A 26,777-nucleotide genomic window follows, 5' to 3' on the forward strand; every position below is an offset into this window, starting at 1 on the left:
CGCCTGTTATACAGGAGGTCGTGGGTTCGATCCCGACCCTGACGCCTGCTGTATAATTAGAGTTTGCACGTTCTCCTCGATTTTTATTCAGGTCCTCCGTTTTTTTCTCTCCACATTTAGAATGAACGTCACGCGTTTAGAGTGTTGGCCGTAGATTCCCACGCGACGACGATGGGAAGCCGCTTCGCTGAGCTATCCTATAAGCGGGGGCCTTCGCTGGTAAAACAATCAACTAGTTGAGTTATCATCTCCCGGCCACGTGACCGTGGGGTGGGCATCATGACGTTCTCACCCGCCGCTACTGGGCGTCTGTGAATAAGACCTTTATAGCTCATCGGATTCCTCCGGTGTGTGCTGCTACCGAACATCGACGGGGCCTTCTAGATTTGAAGCTTTCGTGACTGCAAGGATTCATACTCTTAGTTTTTTCGGTAAAGTCACGTAGGTAAAAAATGAAATTAAAATTAATAAAAATAAAATAATAAACAATCACGACGTTTCGGAGGCAACACAAGTCTCCGTCATCAGGTGGGACCGTCACAGCCAGATTTGCTGTATCAAATCTGGCTGTGCCCGGCACGCGCTGGAGGAGGAGGCTTGCCAAGCGACTCCGTGGCTCTGTGGGGGGCTGACGTCCACTCGAAGAACATTTATTAATCTATCGATCTAATTTATTCTGTAAAACGTACCCGGTGTTTTGACTGCGGGAAGTCGCGTGGAATGGCATTCGCTGAATGAATCGATATTCCGTGTAGCACGAAGACTTCCGCTATTGAGTTGTGCCGGGCCCAGCGCCGCGCCGCGTCGGGGCGATGCAGCTCCACTGAACCATCAAACTATAAACACGACGACGACGACGACGACGACGGCGGCGACGAGTGTTTATATTCTACCAGCTGAGGCCCTTCGAGATGTTTCACTATTTCTGTCATTGTTGTGTCTCAGAGGGCTCCTGTTGGTGGAGTTGCTGTTGTTGTTGTTGTAGTTGGTGTGTCTCTCTCAGATAACTCCTGTTGGTGGAGTTTATGTTGTTGTTGTAGTGTGTTGCTGTTGTTGTTGTTATAGTTGGTGTGTCTCTCTCAGATAACTCCTGTTGGTGGAGTTTATGTTGTTGTTGTAGTGTGTTGCTGTTGTTGTTGTTATAGTTGGTGTGTCTCTCTCAGAGAGCCCCTGTCAGTGGAGTTTCTGTTGTTGTTGTAGTGTGTCATGTTGTTGTTGTTATAGTTGGTGTGTCTCTCTCAGAGAGCCCCTGTCAGTGGAGTTTCTGTTGTTGTTGTAGTGTGTCATGTTGTTGTTGTTATAGTTGGTGTGTCTCTCTCAGAGAGCCCCTGTCAGTGGAGTTTCTGTTGTTGTTGTAGTGTGTCATGTTGTTGTTGTTGTGTGTTGTTAGTATAGTTGGTTCTAGTTTGGTGTTCTGGTTATAGTTGGTTGTTGTAGTTTGTCCTTGTTATGGTGTCGTAGTTTGTTGTTCTAAGTTGTCGTTTGATGTTGATTTTGTGTCATAGTTTGCTGTTATAGCTTTTGTTGTAGATGCTGCTATTTGTTGCTACAGTTTATTGCCATTTTGTTGTTGTAGTTTTTTTTGCTGTGGTCCTAGTTTGTTGTTGTAGTTGCTGTGTTGTTGTAGTTGTTGTAGTTCTAGTGTGTTGTCGTTGTGCGTCAGGCGATCACCGCGGGTTTCTTCTACAACACGTCGCGCCTCACCAAGGGCGGCTACAAGACGGTGAAGCACCAGCAGCAGGTGCACGTGCACCCAAACAGCTGCCTCTTCGACGAGCAGCCCCGCTGGCTGCTCTACCACGAGTTGGTGTTCACCACCAAGGAGTACATGAGACAGGTGATGGCTCACAGCGCCTTTGTTGGTTACATCGCAGCGACGACTCGGCCTCAGATGAGTACTTGCTGTGGTGTGTAAACATCGCCGCTGGGGAGACAAAGGCGGCCGGGCGTGGTGTTGGCCACCCACCCCCTCGTGTGCCATGCCGGCCTTTATAGGTGCTTGCTAACAGCACTTGCCCCGATGGTCTGTTAAGGCTACACGGGGGATCTTTGTGGGTGAGTGCGAGTGTGTGTGTGTGTGGGCGAGTGTGTGTGGGTGAGTGCGAGTGTGTGTATTGTGTGGGCGAGTGCGTGTGTGTGTGTGTGGGTGAGCGAGTGTGTGTGCGTGGGTGCGTGTGTGTGTGGGCGAGTGTGTGTGCGAGTGTGTGCGTGGGTGCGTGTGTGTGTGCGAGTGTGTGCGTGGGTGCGTGTGTGTGTGTGCGAGTGTGTGTGTGTGTGCGAGTGTGTGTGCGAGTGTGTGTGCGAGTGTGTGCGTGGGTGCGTGTGTGTGTGTGCGAGTGTGTGTGTGTGTGCGAGCGAGTGTGTGTGTGCGAGTGTGTGTGTGTGTGCGAGTGTGTGTGTGTGTGTGTGTGTGTGCGAGTGTGTGGGTGCGAGTGTGTGTGTGTGTGCGAGTGTGTGTGGGCGAGTGTGTGTGCGAGTGTGTGTGTGTGTGCGAGCGAGTGTGTGAGTGTGTGTGTGGGCGAGGAGATCGCCCCGTGGTGAAACTTACTCTCCCTCCCTCTCTCTCCGCTGCCGCTTGGCCAGGTGATTGAGATCGAGAGCGGCTGGCTGCTGGAGGTGGCGCCCCACTACTACAAGACCAAGGAGCTCGAGGACTCCACCAAGAAGATGCCCAAGAACACGGGCAAAGCGCTGGAGGAGCTTGGGTAGAGGAGGAGGGGCGTCCCTCCCGCCGGCGGCAGAGCAACGACGGAACGCCACCGGCTGCTCGGATTGTAAATGCCGCTGTGGGTTTACTCCGACGACGCGCAACTGGTTAGTGCTGAACCAGCAAACTAATCGGCACGTCTTGTTTCCGTGAGACAAACCGTGCGAAATTGGCTGTGTCGGGTGGTGGCGGCGGCGGGCTTGACGACATATTAATAATCTCGCGTTCTAACCCCAAAACAACCCTCTTGAGGGATAATGTCGGTCGTGAAAGCCTCCTCCTCCTCCTACTGCTACTACTACGACGTGTTAAATCCCACCTGTTGCGGCAGGACGGGGATCGAGCGTTCCCCCTCACTCCGAGACGTCTGTCGCGTTGTGGTCGCGACGTCAACTTTGGAACGCTGCGAGAGCGTCTCTCCCCGAGGGAGTGTCCACTCCCTCGGGGAGAGACGACGGCTCTGCCGGGTGCCTGTTGCCATGCTTGTGTTGCGTGCCTGTTGCGTGTGACTTGTGTTGCGTGCCTGTTGCGTGTGACTTGTGTTGCGTGCCTGTTGCGTGTGACTTGTGTTGCGTGCCTGTTGCGTGTGACTTGTGTTGTGTGCCCGTTGCGTGAGACTGTTGCGTGAGACTGTTGCGTGTGACTTGTGTTGCGTGCCTGTTGCCACGTTGTCGTGGTGTGTTGATGAGCGATCTTGCCCCACCGTGTGACTGTTGCGAGAGACTGTTGCGTGGAACTGTTGCGTGTAACTGTTGCGTGTGACCTCGCTGTACATAACGCTTCGCCGCGCGTGTACAGGATTACGCTCGCGTTGCTATAGCGAATAAACGCGTCGTGTTTTCATCCGCGGTGAAGGTTGTTGTTGTTGTTCTTGTGTCGTCGTTAATGCCGCGTGTCCTCCTGCGTTAGGATTAGGGCGCGGAACGGATTTGGTGTTGTTGGGTTTGTTTAGGAGGCCGGGTGGGAACGGCTCAGGAGGTCGGAGGTCGGAGACGCTGAGCCGGCTGGGGTCCAGTCCGGGTGTTGGGCGCCCCAACCACGGCGGTCAGACCGGGGGGGGTCTCACGTTCAGCGAGTTGGTGGTGTCAGCACGGTCACCGGCGACTCGCACAGAGACCCATAGACTCACACACAGAGACACATAGACTCGCACAGAGACCCATAGACTCACACAGAGACCCATAGACTCACACAGAGACCCATAGACTCACACAGAGACCCATAGACTCGCACAGAGACCCATAGACTCACACAGAGACCCATAGACTCACACAGAGACCCATAGACTCACACACAGAGACACATAGACTCGCACAGAGACCCATAGACTCACACAGAGACCCATAGACTCACACAGAGACCCATAGACTCACACAGAGACCCATAGACTCACACAGAGACCCATAGACTCACACAGAGACCCATAGACTCACACACAGAGACACATAGACTCACTCAGAGAGCCATAGACTCACTCAGAGAGCCATAGACTCACACATAGATCCATAGACTCACACAGAGACCCATAGACTCGCACAGAGACCCATAGACTCACACAACGACCCATAGTATCACATGGAGACACAGAGTCGAATGGAGACCCATAGACTCACATAGGTTTTATTGACAGAGATTCATAGACTCACATAGAAACCCATATATTCACAACATAGAGACCCACTGACTCGCACATAACTATATATATGCACAGAGACCCACAGGCTCGCACATAATCATAGATATGCACGTAAAGACCCACACGCAAACTCCAAATATACAGCAGCAGGTGTCAGGGTCAGGATGGAACCCACGACCTCCTGTACACCAGGCGAGGCGGTTAACATCTCACCATGCCTCGGCACGTTCCCCGGCACGGCTCACGGCCTCCGTGGCAGCTAGCCGCTAGGCCGTGGTGCTAGCCGCTAGCCGCTAGGCCGTGGCGGTGAGCCGCTAGGCCGTGGTGCTAGCCGCTAGGCCGTGGTGCTAGCCGCTAGGCCGTGGTGCTAGCCGCTAGGCTGTGGTGCTAGCCGCTAGGCCGTGGCGCTAGCCGCTAGGCCGTGGCGCTAGCCGCTAGGCCGTGGTGCTAGCCGCTAGGCCGTGGTGCTAGCCGCTAGGCCGTGGTGCTAGCCGCTAGGCCGTGGCGCTAGCCGCTAGGCCGTGGTGCTAGCCGCTAGGCCGTGGTGGCAGCGGCGGCGGTGGCGGCTCCGTAGAGCTCGACGAGCAGCGTGAGGGCGTTCTTGCAGGTGAAGAAGACGGTGGTCTGGTTGACGACGCCCACCTGCGCCAGCAGGTAGAGGCGGAACGCCAGGAAGGGCGCGTCCTGCATGAGCACGCTCGACAGCAGCTGCAGCGACTCCATGGGGCAGCGGCACGGGCGGCGGCGGGCCGAGGAGGAGGTCCGACGTTTCGCCCCGGCGCCGGCTTCGTCGTCGTCGTCGGCCGTAGTTTTGGAGAGTGAGAAGGGTGACGAGGAGGTGGAGGAGAAGGACGAGGAGGTGGTGGTGGAGATGGTGGAGATGGTGGAGGAGGAGAGGTGACTTGCGCTGGGAGCGTGGGAGACCTGGAGCCGGCAGAACGAGAGGCGACCGTGACGGTGGAACTCGCTGGTCGATGGGGGGGGGGGGGGGGGTGCGGGGGGGGGGTGCGGGGGGGTGGGGGGGACGAGGAAGGGGGAGAGACGTGGGAGGGGGGTGGATGTACCGTGGCTGTAACTGGTTGCGTTGTGAACGCCACGTGTAGTTTGTTTGTTCCACAAAAGAGAACATTTATTTGCGACAAAAACTCTCTCCGGTAATCCCTCCCGCGACCCGCTGATTGATTTGCGGCCCCGAGAGGGGGGAGGGGGGAGGGCGCCCTCCTTTTAACTCTGTTCAGGATTGTCGAGCTCAACCTCGTGACTTCTCACTTGCGCAGCATCTCCATCGAAGCCGTTCCCACCATCATCATCATCGTCGTGGTGATGGTGATGGTGGTGACGATGACCATCGCCTGGTGGTTTGAGGAGAACGTGACGACAACGATGGAGGGATGACAACTGTGACGACAGGGCCTCGCCTGTGACCATGCGATACAGCGACGACGATGACGACGATGACAATTACGATGACGATGATGAAGACGACGACGGGCCTCACCTGTGCCCGTGCGACACAGCGACGACAATGACGACGACGATGACGATGAATGACGATGACGACGATGAATGACGATGATGACGACGGGCCTCACCTGTGCCCGTGCGACACAGCGACGACAATGACGACGATGATGACGACGAATGACGACGATGAATGACGATGACGACGATGATGACGACGGGTCTCGCCTGTGTCCGTGTGACAACGACGATGAATGATGACGGAGAGAGGAGTGAGACAACAACAACAAACTAGAACAACAACAATCGACGACAACCGGGGAGGGGGGGGGGGGCCTCGCCTGTGCCGACGCGGCTCCACCGGCGGAGGCCACGGCCCCCCCCGCCGTGGCGGCCTCCTCGGCCTGCATGAGCGCCACGCAGAACTGCAGCGAGGCCCACGAGAAGAGCGCCAGGCCGGCGAGCCGCACGGCGCGGTCGGCGCGCACCTCGGGCTGCTTGAAGGCGTCCAGCAGGTCCAAGACGTCGGCCGCCACCCCGGTCTGGGCAAGCAGCAGGCGCGACAGGGCGGCGCGCGACACGCCCAGCGCCGGCGTGAGCCAGCGCGCCAGCACCAGCGCCACCAGCATGAGCTGCTGCAGGGCGAGCACCCACGCCTCCGACAGAGCCGTCGCCGCGTCGGGGCCGCCACCGTTGCCGCCGTTGTTGCCGCCGAACGGCACCTGGGAGAGGTTGAGCGGTGGGCCCAAGGATCGGATGGTTGAGGAGGAGGAGTGAGGGGGGAGGGAGGAGGAGTGAGGGAGGAGGAGTGAGGGAGGAGGAGGAGGGGGGAGGAGGAGTGAGGGAGGAGGAGGAGGGGGGAGGAGTGAGGGAGGAGGAGGAGGGGGGAGGAGTGAGGGAGGAGGAGTGAGGTAGGAGGAGTGAGGGAGGAGGAGGAGGGGGGAGGAGGAGTGAGGTAGGAGGAGTGAGGGAGGAGGAGTGAGGGAGGAGGAGTGAGGTAGGAGGAGTGAGGGAGGAGGAGTGAGGGAGGAGGAGGAGGGGGGAGGAGGAGTGAGGGAGGAGGAGGAGGGGGGAGGAGGAGTGAGGGAGGAGGAGGAGGGGGGAGGAGGAGTGAGGGAGGAGGAGTGAGGGAGGAGGAGTGAGGGAGGAGGAGTGAGGGAGGAGGAGGAGGGGGGAGGAGGAGGGGGGAGGAGGAGTGAGGGAGGAGGAGTGAGGTAGGAGGAGTGAGGGAGGAGGAGTGAGGGAGGAGGAGGAGGGGGGAGGAGGAGTGAGGGAGGAGGAGTGAGGGAGGAGGAGTGAGGGAGGAGGAGTGAGGTAGGAGGAGTGAGGGAGGAGGAGTGAGGGAGGAGGAGGAGGGGGGAGGAGGAGTGAGGGAGGAGGAGGAGGGGGGAGGAGGAGTGAGGGAGGAGGAGGAGGGGGGAGGAGGAGTGAGGGAGGAGGAGTGAGGGAGGAGGAGTGAGGGAGGAGGAGTGAGGGAGGAGGAGGAGGGGGGAGGAGGAGGGGGGAGAGGAGTGAGGGAGGAGGAGTGAGGTAGGAGGAGTGAGGGAGGAGGAGTGAGGGAGGAGGAGGAGGGGGGGAGGAGGAGTGAGGGAGGAGGAGTGAGGGAGGAGGAGGAGGGGGGAGGAGGAGGGGGGAGGAGGAGTGAGGGAGGAGGAGTGAGGGAGGAGGAGTGAGGGAGGAGGGGGGAGGAGGAGGAGTGAGGGAGGAGGAGTGAGGGAGGAGGAGTGAGGAGGAGGAGTGAGGGAGGAGGAGGAGGAGGGGGGAGGAGGAGGGGGGAGGAGGAGTGAGGGAGGAGGAGGAGGGGGGAGGAGGAGTGAGGGAGGAGGAGTGAGGGAGGAGGAGTGAGGGAGGAGGAGGAGGGGGGAGGAGTGAGGGAGGAGGAGGAGGGGGGAGGAGGAGTGAGGGAGGAGGAGTGAGGGAGGAGGAGTGAGGTAGGAGGAGTGAGGGAGGAGGAGTGAGGGAGGAGGAGTGAGGGAGGAGGAGGAGGGGGGAGGAGGAGTGAGGGAGGAGGAGGAGGGGGGAGGAGGAGTGAGGGAGGAGGAGGAGGGGGGAGGAGGAGTGAGGGAGGAGGAGGAGGGGGGAGGAGGAGTGAGGGAGGAGGAGGAGGGGGGAGGAGTGAGGGAGGAGGAGTGAGGGAGGAGGAGGAGGGGGGAGGAGGAGTGAGGGAGGAGGAGGAGGGGGGAGGAGTGAGGGAGGAGGAGTGAGGGAGGAGGAGGAGGGGGGAGGAGGAGTGAGGGAGGAGGAGGAGGGGGAGGAGGAGTGAGGGAGGAGGAGGAGGGGGGAGGAGGAGTGAGGGAGGAGGAGGAGGGGGAGGAGGGGGGAGGAGTGAGGGAGGAGGAGTGAGGGAGGAGGAGGAGGGGGGAGGAGGAGTGAGGGAGGAGGAGTGAGGGAGGAGGAGGAGGGGGGAGGAGGAGTGAGGGGAGGAGGAGGAGGGGGGAGGAGGAGTGAGGGAGGAGGAGGAGGGGGGAGGAGGAGTGAGGGAGGAGGAGGTGGGGGGAGGAGTGAGGGAGGAGGAGTGAGGGAGGAGGAGGAGGGGGGAGGAGGAGTGAGGGAGGAGGAGGAGGGGGGAGGAGGAGTGAGGGGAGGAGGAGGAGGGGGGAGGAGGGAGGAGGAAGGAGGAGGATGGAGGAGGAGGGGGGAGAAGGAGAAAGGAGGAGTGAGGGGGGAGGAGTGAGGGAGTGAGGGAGTGATGGAGTGAGGAGGAGTGATGGAGTGATGGAGTGAGGAAGACTCAGATAGAGGACGACCCCACCCCCTCCCACCCCCTTGTCCACGATCGTTCACGAAGTCGGCTGGACGTGTGTGAAGAAGAGCATTACAGCTCATCGGATTCCTCCCGTGTCAATGCCCCGTGATGGTTCTGGCTCGGGCACGAGAGAGACCACGACGACCACTCGGTTAGCCGCGGTGGCTGGGAGATGTTAACTCCCTCGCTCGGTACGCAGGAGGTCGTGGGTTCGATCCCGACCCTGACGCCTGCTGCTGCTGTGTATTTAGAGTTTATAACTTTCTCATCATCGTCACGGTGGCTAGGAGATCTCTCGTATTCTCTCTCACAATATATCCAGTAATCTCTCACAATATCTCTCACAGGGTCTCCCGTATTCTTTCGCACAATATCTCCCGTATTCTCTCTCGCGTCTCTCGTAATCTCTCTCAGCATCTCTCACAGGGTCTCACGTATTCTCTCTCTCAGCATCTCTCACAGGGTCTCACGTATTCTCTCACAATATCTCCCTATTTTCTCTCACAGTATCTCTCTCAGTATCTCCCTCTCACAATCCCCCGCTCCTCTCTCGCCCGAGTGGAGATCCGTGATGATAAAAAAATATAAAGCGCTAAGGGGCCATCGATCGAGTCCGTACTCATGGAGGTTGGGAGGGGGGGGGAGGTTAACCCACATGCGTAGCATGCGTATGGGGGGGGGTCCACTGACAATGTACGCATAGGAAACGGCGGGGGGGGGGCGGTAAAGCCTCGACAATAATTTGTCGACATCGACCTTCAAATGAGCCACAGTTCAGTGTCTCCAGCTGTGAGACAACAAGCACTGCGGGGAGCGGTGGGACTGTGGGAGAGGCGTCACTTCGTGTGCCACGTGCCCCTCGTGTGCCCCTGACTCCCTGACTGCAGCCATCACGCAGCTCAGCAACATCAGTGGCCAAGGCGCGCGACTTCATTATTCAATGCAGCCGGCGGTGGACTGTCTGTTTGCTCAAACACGTCAATATTGTTGACCCTTGATCGATTCTGCGTGGATTAAATATCGGCCGTTTTCTAGGATTCGGGGGGAGGGTGGCGGTCAATTTGCGGACCTACTCCATGGATGGCCCCTTGCTGGGCTCAGCGGATTTTCTCCGGGAGGGACGAATCACGATTTGTGAGATTCTGGACGCCGCCGTCTTGTTCACGGCCCTCACCCCAGACACGGAGAGCGGAGCGGTGGTCTGCTCGGGGGCCGAGGTGGAGGAGGAGGAGGAGGTGGTGGACGCCGAGAGGTTGAGATGAGCGATGCGTCCCTCCAGGAGGTCCAGTTCCAGGATCCAGACGCTGGGCACGACGCTCGCGAGGTAGAGCAGCACCATGGGCGACAGCCTGCGACACGCGGCGGCCACCACGCAGACAGACATCACCCCCCCACCAGCCCCCACCCCCCGTGTAGCCTCAACACAATGTTGGGGGAAGGGCTGTGAAGGCCGGCACGGCACCACGCCCGGCCGCCTTTGTCTCCCCAGCGGCGATGTTTTACTACATCGCCGCACCGGGTACTCATTCGAAGCTGAGTCGACCTAGGGGAGACCCAGGACCGGTTCGGATGTTCGTCACCAGTGTTGGCGGCGAGGGGGAATCGAACTCGGGTCTCGGTGCGCAGCGCGCTGACCGCCGCGCCACCGCTCCCCACAGACAAAGATCCCCCCCCCCGTATAGCCTTCACAGAGTGTTGGGGCAAGGGCTGTTAGCGGTTCAAATATTCGTCACCAGTGTTGGCAGCGAGCGGGAATCGAACTCGGGTCTCGGTGCGCAGCGCGCTGACCGCCGCGCCACCGAAGAGAGCGAGAGAGGGGGGAGGAGAGAGGGGAGATGAGCCGCACCGATGGACGCACCACTTCCACTCGCCGCGCTGGGTGAGGCGCGTGGTAAACGCCATCTCGAGCGGCAGCAGCGCGGCCCCCAGCAGCAGCAGCACCCAGAGGAAGCCGTCTCCGTGGCGCACCGTCACGGCGCGCCACGACACCAGCGCCGCGTGCGCCAGCAGCACCGCGCGGCTCAGCGCCGCCGTGAGGAGCTGAGCCGCCGTCGTGCCGCACATCGCTCCTCGCTGGCGGTGGTGGTGGGGCGGTGTGGTGGTTGCGGTGGTGGTGGTGGTGGTGGTGCGGTGTGGTGGTGGTGCGGTGTGGTGGTGTGTGGTGGGGTGGTGTGTGGTGGGGTGGTGTGTGGTGGTGTGGTGTGTGGTGGTGCGGTGGGGTGGTGTAGTCGTGGTGTAGTGGTGGTGAGGTGGTGGTGAGGTGGTGGTGAGGTGGTGGGGTGGTGGGATGGTGCGGTGTGCGGTGTAGCGTGCGGTGGGTGGTGGTGTGGTGGTGTGGCGTGTGGTGTGTGGTGTGGTGGTGTGGTGGTGGTGGTGGTGTGCTGGTGTGGTTCCCTTCACCGGCGGCCTGCGGTGAAGGAGACGACAGGCGGAGGATGAGGAGGGAGAATCAGAATATGTCTCCGTACTGGAGGAATCCGAAGAGCCATAAAGCTCTTCTTCACACACGCCGAGTAGTTCACAGATGCCCAGTGTATGAAAGGTAAACAAAGCACTTATATATATAAACTAATGAAACTCGACTATGTTTCTCTTATCTTACCAGGTAAAGCCCACTGAGCTATTAGCTTCTATTTCAGAAGCGAACTCGCCATCACAAATAATAGCAGATCACCACCATCATCACCACCACCACCATCATCACCACCATCACCATCATCTCCACCATCACCACCATCAACACCACCACCATCTCCACCACCATTATCACCACCATCATCATCACTATCATCACCATCATCTCCACCATCACCACCATCAACACCATCGCCACCATCACCACCATCACCACCATCAACACCACCACCACCATCAACACCATCACCACCATCACCACCATCAACACCACCACCATCATCTACGTGGACATTTCTAGCAACAGCCAAATCGTCTGAACGCGTGACGTTGACGCTAAATATCGAGGAGGAAAAAACCGGAGGACCCGCAGAGACAAATCCACGAGAGAGAAAGACAGAGAGAGACAGAGAGAGACACCGCAAACTCCAAATATACAGCTGCAGGCGTCAGGTTCGGGATCGAACCCAACGACCTCCTGTACACCAGGCGAGGTAGTTAACATCTCCTAGCCACCGTGATGATGATGAGAGAGACACGCAAACTCTAAATTACAGCAGCAGGTGTCAGGGTCAGGATCGAACGTACGACCTCCTGTACACCAGGCGAGGTAATTAACATCTCCTAGCCACTGTGATGATGATGATGATGATGAGAGAGAGACGCACAAACTCCAAATATACAGCAAGTGTCAGGGTCGGGATCGAACCTACGACCTCCTGTGTACCAGGCGAGGTAGTTAACATCTCCTAGCCACCAAGGCGCCTCTTAAATACTAACAACAGAAAGTAAATTCTCTATCTACGTTCAAATTGCATTCGTACATCAATTGCCCAAGCTCTGCGATCCTCTACATTTGAAGACGCTACGAGGCAGCGAGTGAGTGTTGACATTCACTCGTGACAGGACCCTGGCCACGCCGCTCGCCCGACAGGTGAGGAGGAGGGGTGAGGAGGGGTGAGGAGGGGTGAGGAGGGGTGAGGGTGAGGAGGGGTGCGGGGTGAGGAGGGGTGAGGGTGAGGAGGGGTGAGGAGGAGGAGGGGTGAGGGTGAGGAGGGGGAGGGGTGCGGGGTGAGGAGGGGTGAGGGTGAGGAGGGGTGAGGAGGGGGGAGGAGGGGTGAGGGTGAGGAGGGGTGAGGAGGAGGAGGGGTGAGGAGGGGGAGGGGTGCGGGGTGAGGAGGGGTGAGGGTGAGGAGGGGTGAGGAGGGGGAGGAGGGGTGAGGAGGGGGAGGGTGAGGAGGGGTGAGGAGGGTGAGGGTGAGGAGGGGTGAGGAGGGGGGAGGGATGCGGGTGAGGAGGGGTGAGGGTGAGGAGGGGTGAGGAGGGTGTGGGGTGAGGAGGGGGGTGAGGAGGGAGGGTGAGGAGGGGTGAGGAGGGGGAGGGGTGAGGGTGAGGAGGGGTGAGGAGGAGGAGTGAGTGAGGGTGAGGAGGGTGAGTGGGTGAGTGAGTGAGGAGTGAGTGAGGGGTGAGGAGGGTGAGGAGTGAGTGAGGGGTGAGGAGGGTGAGTGAGTGAGTGAGTGAGTGAGGAGTGAGTGAGGGGTGAGGAGGGTGAGGGTGAGGAGGGGTGAGTGAGGGGTGAGGGTGAGGAGGGGTGAGTGAGTGAGTGAGGAGTGAGTGAGGGGTGAGGAGGGGTGAGGAGGGTGAGTGAGGGGTGAGGGTGAGGAGGGGTGAGTGAGTGAGTGAGTGAGGGGTGAGGAGGGGTGAGGGTGAGGAGGGGTGAGTGAGGGGTGAGGAGTGAGTGAGGGGTAAGGAGGGGTGAGTGAGTGAGTGAGTGAGTGAGTGAGGGGTGAGGGTGAGGAGGGTTGAGTGAGTGAGTGAGGGGTAAGGGTAAGGAGGAGTGAGTGAGGGTGAGTGAGGGTGAGGAGGGGTGAGTGAGTGAGTGAGGGTGAGGAGGGGTGAGTGAGTCAGTGAGGGGTGAGGGTGAGGAGGGGTGAGGAAGAGTGAGTGAGGGGTGAGTGAGGGGTGAGTGAGGGGTGAGTGAGGGGTGAGGGTGAGGAGGAGTGAGTGAGGGGTGAGGGTGAGGAGGGGTGAGTGAGTGAGTGAGTGAGGGTGAGTGAGGGTGAGGAGGGGTGAGTGAGTGAGTGAGTGAGTGAGGGTGAGTGAGGGTGAGGAGGGGTGAGTGAGTGAGGGGTGAGGGTGAAGAGGGGTGAGTGAGTGAGTGGTGAGGGTAAGGAGGAGTGAGTGAGGGTGAGGGGTGAGGGTGAGGAGGGGTGAGTGAGTGAGGGTGAGTGAGGGTGAGGAGGGGTGATTGAGTGAGTGAGTGAGGGGTGAGGGTGAGGAGGGGTGAGGAGGAGTGAGTGAGGGTGAGGAGGGGTGAGTGGAGGGTGAGGGTGAGGAGGGTGAGTGAGTGAGTGAGTGAGCGAGTGAGTGAGGGGTGAGGTGAGGAGAGGTGAGGAGGAGTGAGTGAGGGTGAGGAGGGGTGAGTGAGGGGTGAGGGTGAGGTGCGTGAGTGAGGGGTGAGGAGGGGTGAGTGAGGGGTGAGTGAGGGGTGAGGGTGAGGAGGGGTGGTGAGGGTGAGGGTGAGGAGGGGTGAGGAGGGGTGAGTGAGTGGTGAGGGTGAGGAGGGGTGAGTGGGTGAGTGAGGGTGGGTGAGGAGGGCGTGAGTGAGGGGTGAGGAGGGGTGAGTGAGTGTGGTGAGGTGAGAGGGGTGAGTGAGGGTGAGTGAGGGGTGAGGGTGAGGAGGGGTGAGTGAGTGGTGAGGGTGAGGAGGGGTGAGTGAGGGTGAGTGAGGGGTGAGGGTGAGGAGGCGTGTGTGAGGGGTGAGGAGGGGGTGAGTGAGGGGTGAGGGGTGTGGGAGGGGTGAGGAGGGGTGAGTGGTGGGTGAGTGAGGAGGGGTGTGTGGGGTGAGTGGGGTGGTGTGGGTGTGTGAGGGTGAGTGAGGCGTGTGAGTGAGGGGGGGGGGTGAGGGGGGTGAGGAGGGGTGAGTGAGGGTGAGAGGGGTGAGGGGTACTGTCCGCTCCTCACCGGCACCGCGAACTCCGCGTGGTTCACTTCGCCAGCGAGTGGCGGGAAATGGAGGGGGGCGATCGTCAAAGCGCTTGAAGCTTCCTCGACTGAGGAGGTGGATGAGTGAGTAGGAGGTGATGGAGGTGGTGGGAAGGATTAGGTGGAGGGAGGGTGGCCACAATCACACAACCGCTGCCCTTTTGCAAGCGTCGCCGGCCCATTCTCTCTGGCCGCTTCAATAACACAGCTGCTGCTGCTGATGATAATGCCTCACCACCACCACCCCCTTCCATTCTTTTGTATCGGGGAGGCCGGGGGGGGGGGGATTCAGCTAGAGGTGGTGGTGGTTGTGGTTGTTGTGGTTGTGGTGGTGGTTGTTGTTGTTTGCTGGTTATTGTATCGGCGGGCTGGGCTGGCAGGTGAATGAGGCCGCTGATCGCGCCGCTGTTTGCCGAGCGGGCGGCGCCTCGTAGCGACCCCCCACCCCCCACAACCTCCCCACCCCCCCGACCCACCCCGACCCCCCCCACCCCCCACAACCTCCCCACCCCCCCGACCCACCCCGACCCCCCCACACCTCCCCACCCCCCCGACCCCCCACCCCCCACAACCTCCTCACCCCCACACCTCCCCACCCCCCCGACCCACCCCGACCCCCCCACCCCCCACACCTCCCCACCCCCCCGACCCCTCACACCTCCCCACCCCCCACACCTCTCCACCCCCCCGACCCACCCCGACCCCCCCGACCCCCCCGACCCCCACACCTCCCCACCCCCCACACCTCTCCACCCCCCCGACCCACCCCGACCCCCCCCGACCCCCCGACCCCCCACACCTCCCCACCCCCCACACCTCCCCACCCCCCCGACCCACCCCGACCCCCCACCCCCCACACCTCCCCACCCCCCCGACCCTCACACCTCCCCACCCCCCACACCTCTCCACCCCCCCGACCCACCCCGACCCCCCCCGACCCCCCGACCCCCCACACCTCCCCACCCCCCACACCTCTCCACCCCCCGACCCACCCCGACCCCCCACCCCCCACACCTCCCCACCCCCCACACCTCTCCACCCCCCCGACCCACCCCGACCCCCCCCGACCCCCCGACCCCCACACCTCCCCACCCCCCACACCTCTCCACCCCCCCGACCCACCCCGACCCCCCCGACCCCCCGACCCCCCACACCTCCCCACCCCCCACACCTCTCCACCCCCCCGACCCACCCCGACCCCCCCCGACCCCCCCGACCCCCCACACCTCTCCACCCCCCCGACCCACCCCGACCCCCCCGACCCCCCCGACCCCCCGACCCCCCACACCTCCCCACCCCCCACACCTCTCCACCCCCCCGACCCACCCCGACCCCCCCCGACCCCCCCGACCCCCCACACCTCCCCACCCCCCACACCTCTCCACCCCCCCGACCCACCCCGACCCCCCCGACCCCCCCGACCCCCCACACCTCCCCACCCCCCACACCTCCCCACCCCCCCGACCCACCCCGACCCCCCACCCCCCACCCCACCCCCCCCCACCCCCCACCCCCCCCCCACACCTCCCACCCCCCCGACCCACCCCGACCCCCCACCCCCCACACCTCCCCACCCCCCGACCCCCACACCTCCCCACCCCCCACACCTCTCCACCCCCGACCCACCCCGACCCCCCCCGACCCCCCGACCCCCACACCTCTCACCCCCCACACCTCTCCACCCCCCGACCCACCCGACCCCCCCCGACCCCCCCGACCCCCACACCTCCCCACCCCCCACACCTCTCCACCCCCCCGACCCACCCCGACCCCCCACCCCCCACCCTCCCCACCCCCCACACCTCCCCACCCCCCCCGACCCACCCCGACCCCCCCACCCCCCACACCTCCCCACCCCCCCGACCCCCCACACCTCCCCACCCCCCACATCTCTCCACCCCCCGACCCACCCCGACCCCCCCCGACCCCCCCGACCCCCCACACCTCTCACCCCCCACACCTCTCCACCCCCCCGACCCACCCCGACCCCCCCCGACCCCCCCGACCCCCCACACCTCCCCACCCCCCACACCTCCCCACCCCCCCGACCCACCCCGACCCACCCCGACCCCCCCACCCCCCACAACCTCCCCACCCCCCCGACCCACCCCGACCCCCCCACAACCTCCCCACCCCCCGACCCCCCCACCCCCCACAACCTCCTCACCCCCCACACCTCCCCACCCCCCCGACCCACCCCGACCCCCCCACCCCCCACACCTCCCCACCCCCCCGACCCCTCACACCTCCCCACCCCCACACCTCTCCACCCCCCCCGACCCACCCCGACCCCCCCCGACCCCCCCGACCCCCCACACCTCCCCACCCCCCACACCTCTCCACCCCCCGACCCACCCCGACCCCCCCGACCCCCCGACCCCCACACCTCCCCACCCCCCACACCTCCCCACCCCCCCGACCCACCCCGACCCCCCCACCCCCCACACCTCCCCACCCCCCCGACCCCTCACACCTCCCCACCCCCCACACCTCTCCACCCCCCCGACCCACCCCGACCCCCCCCGACCCCCCCGACCCCCCACACCTCCCCACCCCCCACACCTCTCCACCCCCCGACCCACCCCGACCCCCCACCCCCACACCTCCCCACCCCCCACACCTCTCCACCCCCCGACCCACCCCGACCCCCCCCGACCCCCCGACCCCCCACACCTCCCCACCCCCCACACCTCTCCACCCCCCCGACCCACCCTGACCCCCCCCGACCCCCCCGACCCCCCACACCTCCCCACCCCCCACACCTCTCCACCCCCCCGACCCACCCCGACCCCCCCCGACCCCCCGACCCCCCACACCTCCCCACCCCCCACACCTCTCCACCCCCCCGACCCACCCCGACCCCCCCCGACCCCCCGACCCCCCCGACCCCCACACCTCCCCACCCCCCACACCTCTCCACCCCCCCGACCCACCCCGACCCCCCCGACCCCCCCGACCCCCCACACCTCCCCACCCCCCACACCTCTCCACCCCCCCGACCCACCCCGACCCCCCCCGACCCCCCGACCCCCCACACCTCCCCACCCCCCACACCTCCCCACCCCCCCGACCCACCCCGACCCCCCCCGACCCCCCCGACCCCCCACACCTCCCCACCCCCCACACCTCTCCACCCCCCCGACCCACCCCGACCCCCCCCGACCCCCCCGACCCCCCACACCTCCCCACCCCCCACACCTCCCCACCCCCCACACCTCTCCACCCCCCGACCCACCCCGACCCCCCCACCCCCACACCTCCCCACCCCCCACACCTCTCCACCCCCCCGACCCACCCCGACCCCCCCCGACCCCCCCGACCCCCCACACCTCCCCCACCCCCCACACCTCTCCACCCCCCCGACCCACCCTGACCCCCCCCGACCCCCCCGACCCCCCACACCTCCCCACCCCCCACACCTCTCCACCCCCCCGACCCACCCCGACCCCCCCCGACCCCCCCGACCCCCCACACCTCCCCACCCCCCACACCTCTCCACCCCCCCGACCCACCCCGACCCCCCCCGACCCCCCCGACCCCCCCGACCCCCCACACCTCCCCACCCCCCACACCTCTCCACCCCCCCGACCCACCCCGACCCCCCCCGACCCCCCCGACCCCCCCACACCTCCCCACCCCCCACACCTCTCCACCCCCCGACCCACCCCGACCCCCCCCGACCCCCCGACCCCCCACACCTCCCCACCCCCCACACCTCCCCACCCCCCCGACCCACCCCGACCCCCCCACCCCCCACACCTCCCCACCCCCCACACCTCCCCACCCCCCCGACCCACCCCGACCCCCCCACCCCCCACACCTCCCCACCCCCCCGAACCCCCACACCTCCCCACCCCCCACACCTCTCACCCCCCCGACCCACCCCGACCCCCCCCGACCCCCCCGACCCCCACACCTCTCACCCCCCACACCTCTCCACCCCCCGACCCACCCCGACCCCCCCGACCCCCCCGACCCCCCACACCTCCCCACCCCCTACACCTCTCCACCCCCCCGACCCACCCCGACCCCCCCACCCCCCACACCTCCCCACCCCCCACACCTCCCCACCCCCCCGACCCACCCCGACCCCCCCACCCCCCACACCTCCCCACCCCCCCGACCCCCCACACCTCCCCACCCCCCACACCTCTCCACCCCCCCGACCCACCCCGACCCCCCCCGACCCCCCCGACCCCCCACACCTCTCACCCCCCACACCTCTCCACCCCCCCGACCCACCCCGACCCCCCCCGACCCCCCCGACCCCCCACACCTCCCCACCCCCCACACCTCCCCACCCCCCCGACCCCCCCGACCCCCGAGAGGAAGGGCCCACAGGCTGTTTTACTGCAGGGACGTGCTAAAATGCAACATATGCAAAGCAGAGGGGCATGTTAAAAAACACTGCCAGATGACAGCAAATGCCCAATCTACCAGCGAGACAACGGTGGAAAAGGGTGATAAAGAGGCACACCCAACACGTGACTCAGGAGAGGGTCCCTCACCACGGAGATCACACGAGGTGGCGGTAGACCTCGCTCCAACCCCAGCTACTGACATGGAGACTGAGGCTCAGCCAGCCACCCAGTCATCATCGACAGCCGGACCTCTGAAGAGGAAATTTACGGAAGACTCGGCTTCATTATCTCCAGAGACCAGTGGGGATGAGGTCAGTCCCTTTAAAGATCTCCCAGAGTTGGAGTCGGACATCGCACCGACGCCTGGGGGAGATGCGGAGAGCACTGGTGGCAAGGACGGGGTCTTCGCCATCCCAGATGCCCCTAGAAGTGGCGGTGGCCCAGTGCCACCAAAACTGACCGTCGCCCCAGCATGGGGGGGCACTCACCTCTGTTCCTCACAGCAGCACGGGGGGGGGGGGGCACGCCTCGGGGAATGACCAGGAGGGGTGCTTCTCAGGTGTAGACCGGAAAAAAGCTGTACGGCTAAATGGTCGATTTCCACCACCAACAAACAATAACGTCACGCTAGGACTACGCTTGGAGGGACACGATGTCCGACAGTGATCGCTTGAGGCCTCATTGGGAGCTGTTTTACTCAAATCCGTCATACAAGCGCCATGGTGATCTTAGCTGGAGCATTGGCCATGGGACTGTGACCACGAACACATTTCTGGCACTTTTCACAGACACGAATCCTGAATTCGGATTCTGTGGTGAGCTCGAAACAGTGGCGCATCAATACGTACAACTGCAAAAGCCGAGAATCACTCTATAAGCTGTTACGCAATATTCTACTGAAATTCAATCTTCATTTCTCACCCACAATTCTTATTTTTGGATATAGGGGGAACGAGGGTAGCGTGCATACAGAGGGGTTGACCAACTTTATCATGAACAACGCCAAACTGGCCACCTATAAGGCCAGGAATTGCGCAATTGAAAGGAGCGGCTTCCCCAGCCACTGCCGCATCTTCAAGGCCCTGTGGTTTCTGCCAGAATTTGGCTGGAATTTCGGTACGCTCAGTTGACGGGGGGGGGGAGGGTCGCATCTTTCTCGACGCGTTGGGCCACCGAGGGTGCTTTGTGTACTGTGACTAAAGCAGGGGGTCTGGTGATGGGTTTTTGAGGGTGATTTTATTTTTTCTTGTTGGTGTCTATGAACACAGTAACACACAATGGGACTTACGTTACACGGGAAACGCGCGTTATATCTTTGATTTTAAAAATGGGGGCACATAAGCAAACAAAAAAAAATACAAAAACCCGACATGATGAACGAAGCAAAGCGCCGAAAGATCGAGCATCTTTCTCTTCTGATCGTTAAAAAAAAGGAGGGAGGGGAGGGGGGAGGGGGGGAGGAGGGGAGGGAGAGAGGGGAGGGAAAAGGGGAGGGAGGGAAGAGGGGAGGGAGGAGGGGGGAGGAGGGGAGGGGGGAGGGAGGAGGGGAGGGAGGGGGAGGGGAGGGAGGGGAGGGAGGAGGGGAGGGAGAGAGGGGAGGGAGGGAGGAGGGGAGGGAGGGGGGAGGGGGGGGAGGGGAGGGAGGAGGGGAGGGAGAGAGGGGGGAGGGAGGGGAGGGTTCGGGCCACGCGGATTAAATCGCGCGGCTTAGCGGGGCAGGCGGTGGACTCGCTGGCTCACTCGCCCATCGGGGTCGAGCGAGGTCACCTGTTTGTGTGTGTACAGGTGCTCGCTAACACCACTTGCCCCTACAGCCTGTTAAGGCTATACAGGGGATCTTTGTCTTTGCATATATGTACGTTGAACTTCTTTCGCACCGTACGGAGCAGACCGCGCTAATCGGAGGTGCAGTGTTGAGTCTATGGGCAGTGTTAAGTCTATGGGCAGTGTTGAGTCTATGGGCAGTGTTGAGTCTATGGGCAGTGTTAAGTCTATGGGCAGTGTTAAGTCTATGGGCAGTGTTGAGTTTATGGGCAGTGTTGAGTCTATGGGCAGTGTTGAGTCTATGGGAAGTGTTGAGTCTATGGGCAGTGTTGAGTCTATGGGAAGTGTTGAGTCTATGGGCAGTGTTGAGTCTATGGGTAGTGTTGAGTCTATGGGCAGTGTTGAGTCTATGGGTAGTGTTGAATCTATGGGCAGTGTTGAGTCTATGGGCAGTGTTAAGTCTATGGGCAGTGTTGAGTCTATGGGTAGTGTTGAGTCTATGGGCAGTGTTGAGTCTATGGGCAGTGTTAAGTCTATGGGCAGTGTTGAGTCTATGGGCAGTGTTGAGTCTATGGGCAGTGTTGAGTCTATGGGAAGTGTTGAGTCTATGGGCAGTGTTGAGTCTATGGGAAGTGTTGAGTCTATGGGCAGTGTTGAGTCTATGGGTAGTGTTGAGTCTATGGGCAGTGTTGAGTCTATGGACAGTGTTGAGTCTATGGGCAGTGTTAAGTCTATGGGCAGTGTTGAGTCTATGGGCAGTGTTGAGTCTATGGGCAGTGTTGAGTCTATGGGCAGTGTTGAGTCTATGGGAAGTGTTGAGTCTATGGGCAGTGTTGAGTCTATGGGAAGTGTTGAGTCTATGGGCAGTGTTGAGTCTATGGGCAGTGTTGAGTCTATGGGCAGTGTTGAGTCTATGGGCAGTGTTGAGTCTATGGGCAGTGTTGAGTCTATGGGAAGTGTTGAGTCTATGGGCAGTGTTGAGTCTATGGGCAGTGTTGAGTCTATGGGAAGTGTTGAGTCTATGGGTAGTGTTGAGTCTATGGGCAGTGTTGAGTCTATGGGTAGTGTTGAGTCTATGGGTAGTGTTGATTCTATGGGTAGTGTTGAGTCTGACATCAGGACCTACCATGGAGCTGATCTGCCCTCTGACCATCGACTAGTCATCTGTAAGATGCGCCTGTCATTCTTCCACTCCAGTGGTGGGTGTACATCTAGGACCCCATTCCATCCTAAAGTGGCCTGGTCTCAGTTAGCTGATGAAAGTTGCAAGCGAAAATTTCATCATCACTTGCAGCTGGGGTTGGCATCGTCCCCCACTCCTCCTGATGTCGAGGGTAAATGGGCGAGGTTTAGGACTGTGACTCATACAGCTGCAATGGCTGCTTTGGGTACGTGGTCCAGATCTCCCCAGAGACCCTGGCTGACAGAGGTGGTGTTAGTTGAGAAAAATCGACAGGTCCACTCTCATCGGCTACAGCATCCCACGTCAGAGAATGAGGAGGCTTACCGCAGCCTTCGCTCGGAGGTTCGGAGAGCCGTAAGGCGCTGCAAGGATGGGTGGTGGTCGCGGGTTGCTGAGGAGATGGAGTCTGCCTCAGTGGCCCGCGATCACAAATCACTATTTAACTCCATCAAAAAAGTAACCTGCAGCGCCACACCTATTACCATCATTAGGGGAAAAACGGTGATCCAATCTCCGACCCCCAGGAAAAGGTTTGCAGATTTGCTGAGCATTTCTGTGAGGTCCTGGGGGAGGGAAAATCTCTCAGCCAGGAAAATATCATGGCACAAAGTGGGGATAACCCTGCTTAGGCTGCGGTGCCTCAAATATTGGAAGAAGTCACCCCCTGTGAGTGGCTGGCTGAGGTGCCATCTGTTGAGGAAGTACTGAAGGCGATCCGGAGTCTGAGACCAGGAAAGGCACCGGGCAGATATGATCTCCCAAGCGTAATGCTGAGGGAGGGTGGCGTTGGTGCACAGACTGCCCTATATGACATCATAACAACAGTCTGGACCACTGGACGGGTTCCGCAGGATTGGAAGGATGCCATGGTGGTCCCCCTCTTTAAGAAGAGGGACTGCACAGACTGAAACAACTACAGGGGCATCTCACTCCTCAGTGTGCCGGGAAAGGTCCTGGCAAGGATTATTCAACATCGCCTTGCTAGGCACCCTGAGGAGAGGCTTGCGGAGCCCCAATGCGGTTTCAGGAAAGAGCGGTCCTGCACAGATGCCATATTTTCTGTCCGTCTGCTACAGCAGAGGTGTATTGACCTGGTCAAGGCCTAGGGTGGGTGAGTGACCGAGTGGGTGGTGTGGTGTGGGTGGGTGGGTGAGTGGGTGGGTGGGTGAGTGACCGAGTGGGTGGGTGGCTGGTGGGTGAGTGGGTGGTGTGGGTGGGTTAGTGGGTGGTGTGGGTGGGTTAGTGGGTGGTGTGGGTGAGTGGGTGGTGTGGGTGAGTGGGTGGTATGGGTGGGTGGGTGGTGTGGTGTGGGTGGGTGGGTGAGTGAGTGACCGAGTGGGTGGTGTGGTGTGGGTGGTGTGGGTGGGTGAGTGGGTGGTGTGGGTGAGTGAGTGACCGAGTGGGTGGTGTGGTGTGGGTGGTGTGGGTGGGTGAGTGGGTGGTGTGGGTGGTGTGGGTGGGTGAGTGACCGAGTGGGTGGTGAGCCCGAATCCTCTTTTCTTAACAGTTTGTTTGCTTTCCGATATCATCACCACCACCACCACGATGATCATCATCGTCGTCGTTGCAGGAAGGAAGCCCCGATGCGGTCTTCAAACTCATAACAAGAGACACTGTGCGCCTGGCAAGGGCTGGCTCGGGCCACAGCACACACACACACAGCACACACACACAACACACACACACACAGCTCACACACACACCACACACACACACACAGCACACACACAGCACACACACACACAGCGCACACACACAGCACACACACACAGCACACACACACAGCACCCACACACACAGCACACACACACAGCACACACACAGCGCACACACACACAGCTCACACACACACAGCTCACACACACACACCACACACACAGCTCACACACACACACACAGCTCACACACAGCTCACACACAGCTCACACACAGCTCACACACAGCTCACACACACAGCTCACACACACAGCGCACACACACACACACACAGCTCACACACAGCACACACACACAGCTCACACACAGCTCACACACAGCTCACACACAGCTCACACACAGCTCACACACAGCTCACACACAGCTCACACACAGCTCACACACAGCTCACACACACAGCTCACACACACAGCACACACACAGCTCACACACAGCACACACACACAGCTCACACACACAGCGCACACACACACACACAGCTCACACACAGCACACACACACAGCTCACACACAGCACACACACACAGCTCACACACAGCTCACACACACGCAGCACACACAGCACACACACACAGCGCACACACACACAGCTCACACACACACACCACACACACAACTCACACACACACACAGTGCACACACAGCTCACACACACAGCTCACACACACAGCTCACACACACAGCTCACACACACACAACACACACACACAGCTCACACACACAGCTCACACACACACAGCTCACACACACACAGCTCACACACAGCTCACACACACACACAGCTCACACACACACACAGCTCACACACACACACAGCTCACACACACACAGCTCACACACACACACAGCTCACACACACACAGCTCACACACACAGCTCACACACAGCACAAACACAGCACACAGCTCACACACACAGCACACAGCTCACACACACAACACACACACACAGCTCACACACAGCTCACACACACACACCACACACACAACTCACACACACACAACTCACACACAGCACACAGCTCACACACACACACAGCTCACACACACACACAGCTCACACACACACACAGCTCACACACACACACAGCTCACACACAGCACACACACAGCACACAGCTCACACACACAGCACACAGCTCACACACACAACACACACACACAGCTCACACACAGCTCACACACACACACCACACACACAACTCACACACACACAGCTCACACACAGCACACAGCTCACACACACACACAGCTCACACACACACAGCTCACACACACACACAGCTCACACACACACAGCTCACACACACAGCTCACACACAGCACACACAGCTCACACACACACACAGCTCACACACACACACAGCTCACACACACACACACAGCTCACACACACACAGCTCACACACACACAGCTCACACACACACACAGCTCACACACACACAGCTCACACACACACAGCTCACACACACAGCTCACACACAGCACACACAGCTCACACACACAGCACACAGCTCACACACACACACAGCTCACACACACAACACACACACACAGCTCACACACAGCTCACACACACACACACCACACACACAACTCACACACACACAACTCACACACACAGCTCACACACACACACCACACACACAACTCACACACACACACAGCTCACACACACAACTCACACACACACACAGCTCACACACACACAACTCACACACACACACAGCTCACAGCTCACACACACACACAGCTTACCCACACACAGCTCACACACACACAGCTCACACACACACAGCTCACACACAACTCACACACAGCTCACACACACACACAGCTCACACACACACACAGCTCACACACACACACAGCACACACACACAGCACACACACACAGCTCACACACACACAGCACACACACAGCACACACACACACAGCTCACACACACACACAGCACACACACACAGCACACACACACAGCTCACACACACAGCACACACACACAGCTCACACACACACAGCACACACACAGCACACACACACACAGCTCACACACACACACAGCTCACACACACACACAGCACACACACACAGCACACACACACAGCTCACACACACAGCACACACACACAGCACACACACACAGCTCACACACACACACAGCACACACACACAGCTCACACACACAGCTCACACACACACACAGCACACAGCACACACACACAGCACACACACACAGCTCACACACACACACAGCACACACACACAGCTCACACACACACACACGCCACCCCATATGCTGCTTGATGGAAGCCAGGTCCATAAATAGGCGCTCACGAGCTCACCGCACGCCGCAGAGCGGGCGGGCGGGCGGGTGCTACAGCTTGGGGGGGGGGGTCTCGATGGGGGTCACAGGTTTAGGGGTGGCAGTCAACAGCCGAGCGAACCGGGGTGCAGCTGTCTCGCTCCGGGCACTCTCTGATAGTGGAGGGGGGGGCTGGATGAAGGTTCCTCCTGTGGAGGGCCCTGGTGGCCACTTCTGTTGGTGTTTGGCCTTCAGTGAGAACTCTGCTGCTGCTGCTGCCTCGTGTCACTGCCACCGTCGCTGTCACACCACGTGTTCTCACGCGGTACTTTCTGTCAAGGCCCTAGCCATGGAGTCAACATTGGGGGGACCAAATCTTGCAGGGGGTCTGGGGGTCCCTGCCCCCCCCCCCCCAGAAAAAAAAAAATCTAAATTTGAAAACGAATTTCCTGCCATTTTCTGCCTAAAATATAAAAAAAATCAGTAACACATGGGATGGACTTTTTAGTTATTTTTTACAATGCCGAATAGTGTATTGTGTTACATTGCTCTGTTTTAACTTTTTTACCTTTTCTTGTTTCATTGTAATGTAATGGCAGAGATTAGGGATTCATAAAGTATAACCATAACCACAATCATCTCAACAGAAATCTATGCATTGTTATTGTGGCCAAGGTTTAGCAAATTGTTATTTTTATTTACAGAGCATCGCAATTATTATTTTAAAAAAATTTTTTATAGCAATATATTGGGGGGGACATTTTGAGCATATTTGATTATTGGGGGTGATGTGTCTACATTTGAAAACTACACATGTAGTAGTAGCTACATCTACATATGTAGTAGTACATCTACATATGTAGTAGTAGCTACTACTACATATGTAGTAGTAGCTACTACATATGTAGTAGTAGCTACAACTACATATGTAGATGTAGTGACTTGTGCTACTACGATAATTAATCCGGCACTGGCCGGATGAAGGTTCTTATAGGGCCCTAGGCCTTCAGTGATAAGCAGAGGTGTGGACTCGAGTCATGTGACTTGGACTCGAGTCAGACTCGAGTCATGAATTTGATGACTTGCGACTCGACTTGGACTTGCATAACAATAACTTTGTCCCACCTATGAGATGTGGACTCGAGTCATGTGACTTGGACTCGAGTCAGACTCGAGTCATGAATTTGATGACTTGCGACTCGACTTGGACTTGCATAACAATGACTTTGTCCCACCTCTGGTGATAAGTTTACTCTCTGCTGCTGCTGCTGCCCGTGT

At 60.3% G+C, this 26,777-nt stretch overlaps 2 protein-coding genes across 2 annotated transcripts in view; one reads left to right on the forward strand and one right to left on the reverse strand.

The window, feature by feature from the left end:
* Window positions 1-3,550, forward strand: part of LOC144951208 (pre-mRNA-splicing factor ATP-dependent RNA helicase DHX16-like) — a 37,013-nt gene extending 33,463 nt beyond the window's left edge. The window contains 2 exon segments of the mRNA XM_078881356.1: window positions 1,664-1,837; window positions 2,584-3,550. Coding sequence (XP_078737482.1) covers window positions 1,664-1,837; window positions 2,584-2,709 — 300 coding nt within the window. The 3' untranslated portion in view covers window positions 2,710-3,550.
* Window positions 3,551-4,877: 1,327 nt separating this feature from the next.
* Window positions 4,878-10,614, reverse strand: LOC144951226 (transmembrane protein 26-like). The gene is made up of 4 exons (XM_078881374.1): window positions 10,409-10,614; window positions 9,725-9,899; window positions 6,166-6,526; window positions 4,878-5,128 (listed from the first exon to the last, which is right to left on the reverse strand). The coding sequence occupies exons 1-4, from the start codon at window positions 10,612-10,614 to the stop codon at window positions 4,878-4,880; spliced, it is 993 nt and encodes a 330-aa protein (XP_078737500.1).
* Between the last annotated feature and the right edge of the window lie 16,163 nt (window positions 10,615-26,777).

This window comes from Lampetra fluviatilis, chromosome 61 (genome assembly GCF_964198595.1).
Source record: "Lampetra fluviatilis chromosome 61, kcLamFluv1.1, whole genome shotgun sequence".
NCBI classification, from domain to species: domain Eukaryota; kingdom Metazoa; phylum Chordata; class Hyperoartia; order Petromyzontiformes; family Petromyzontidae; genus Lampetra; species Lampetra fluviatilis.

Excerpts from the sequence above, each read along its gene's own strand:
- LOC144951226 (XM_078881374.1), bottom strand. The coding sequence starts at position 10,614 with ATGTGCGGCACGACGGCGGCTCAGCTCCTCACGGCGGCGCTGAGCCGC. Across the intron at positions 6,527-9,724 it reads CTCCGCTCTCCGTGTCTGGG|GTGCCGTTCGGCGGCAACAA; the intron begins GTGAGGGCCGTG and ends AACCTCTCCCAG. Across the intron at positions 5,129-6,165 it reads GGGGGCCGTGGCCTCCGCCG|CCGGCGCCGGGGCGAAACGT; the intron begins GTGGAGCCGCGT and ends ACGACGACGAAG.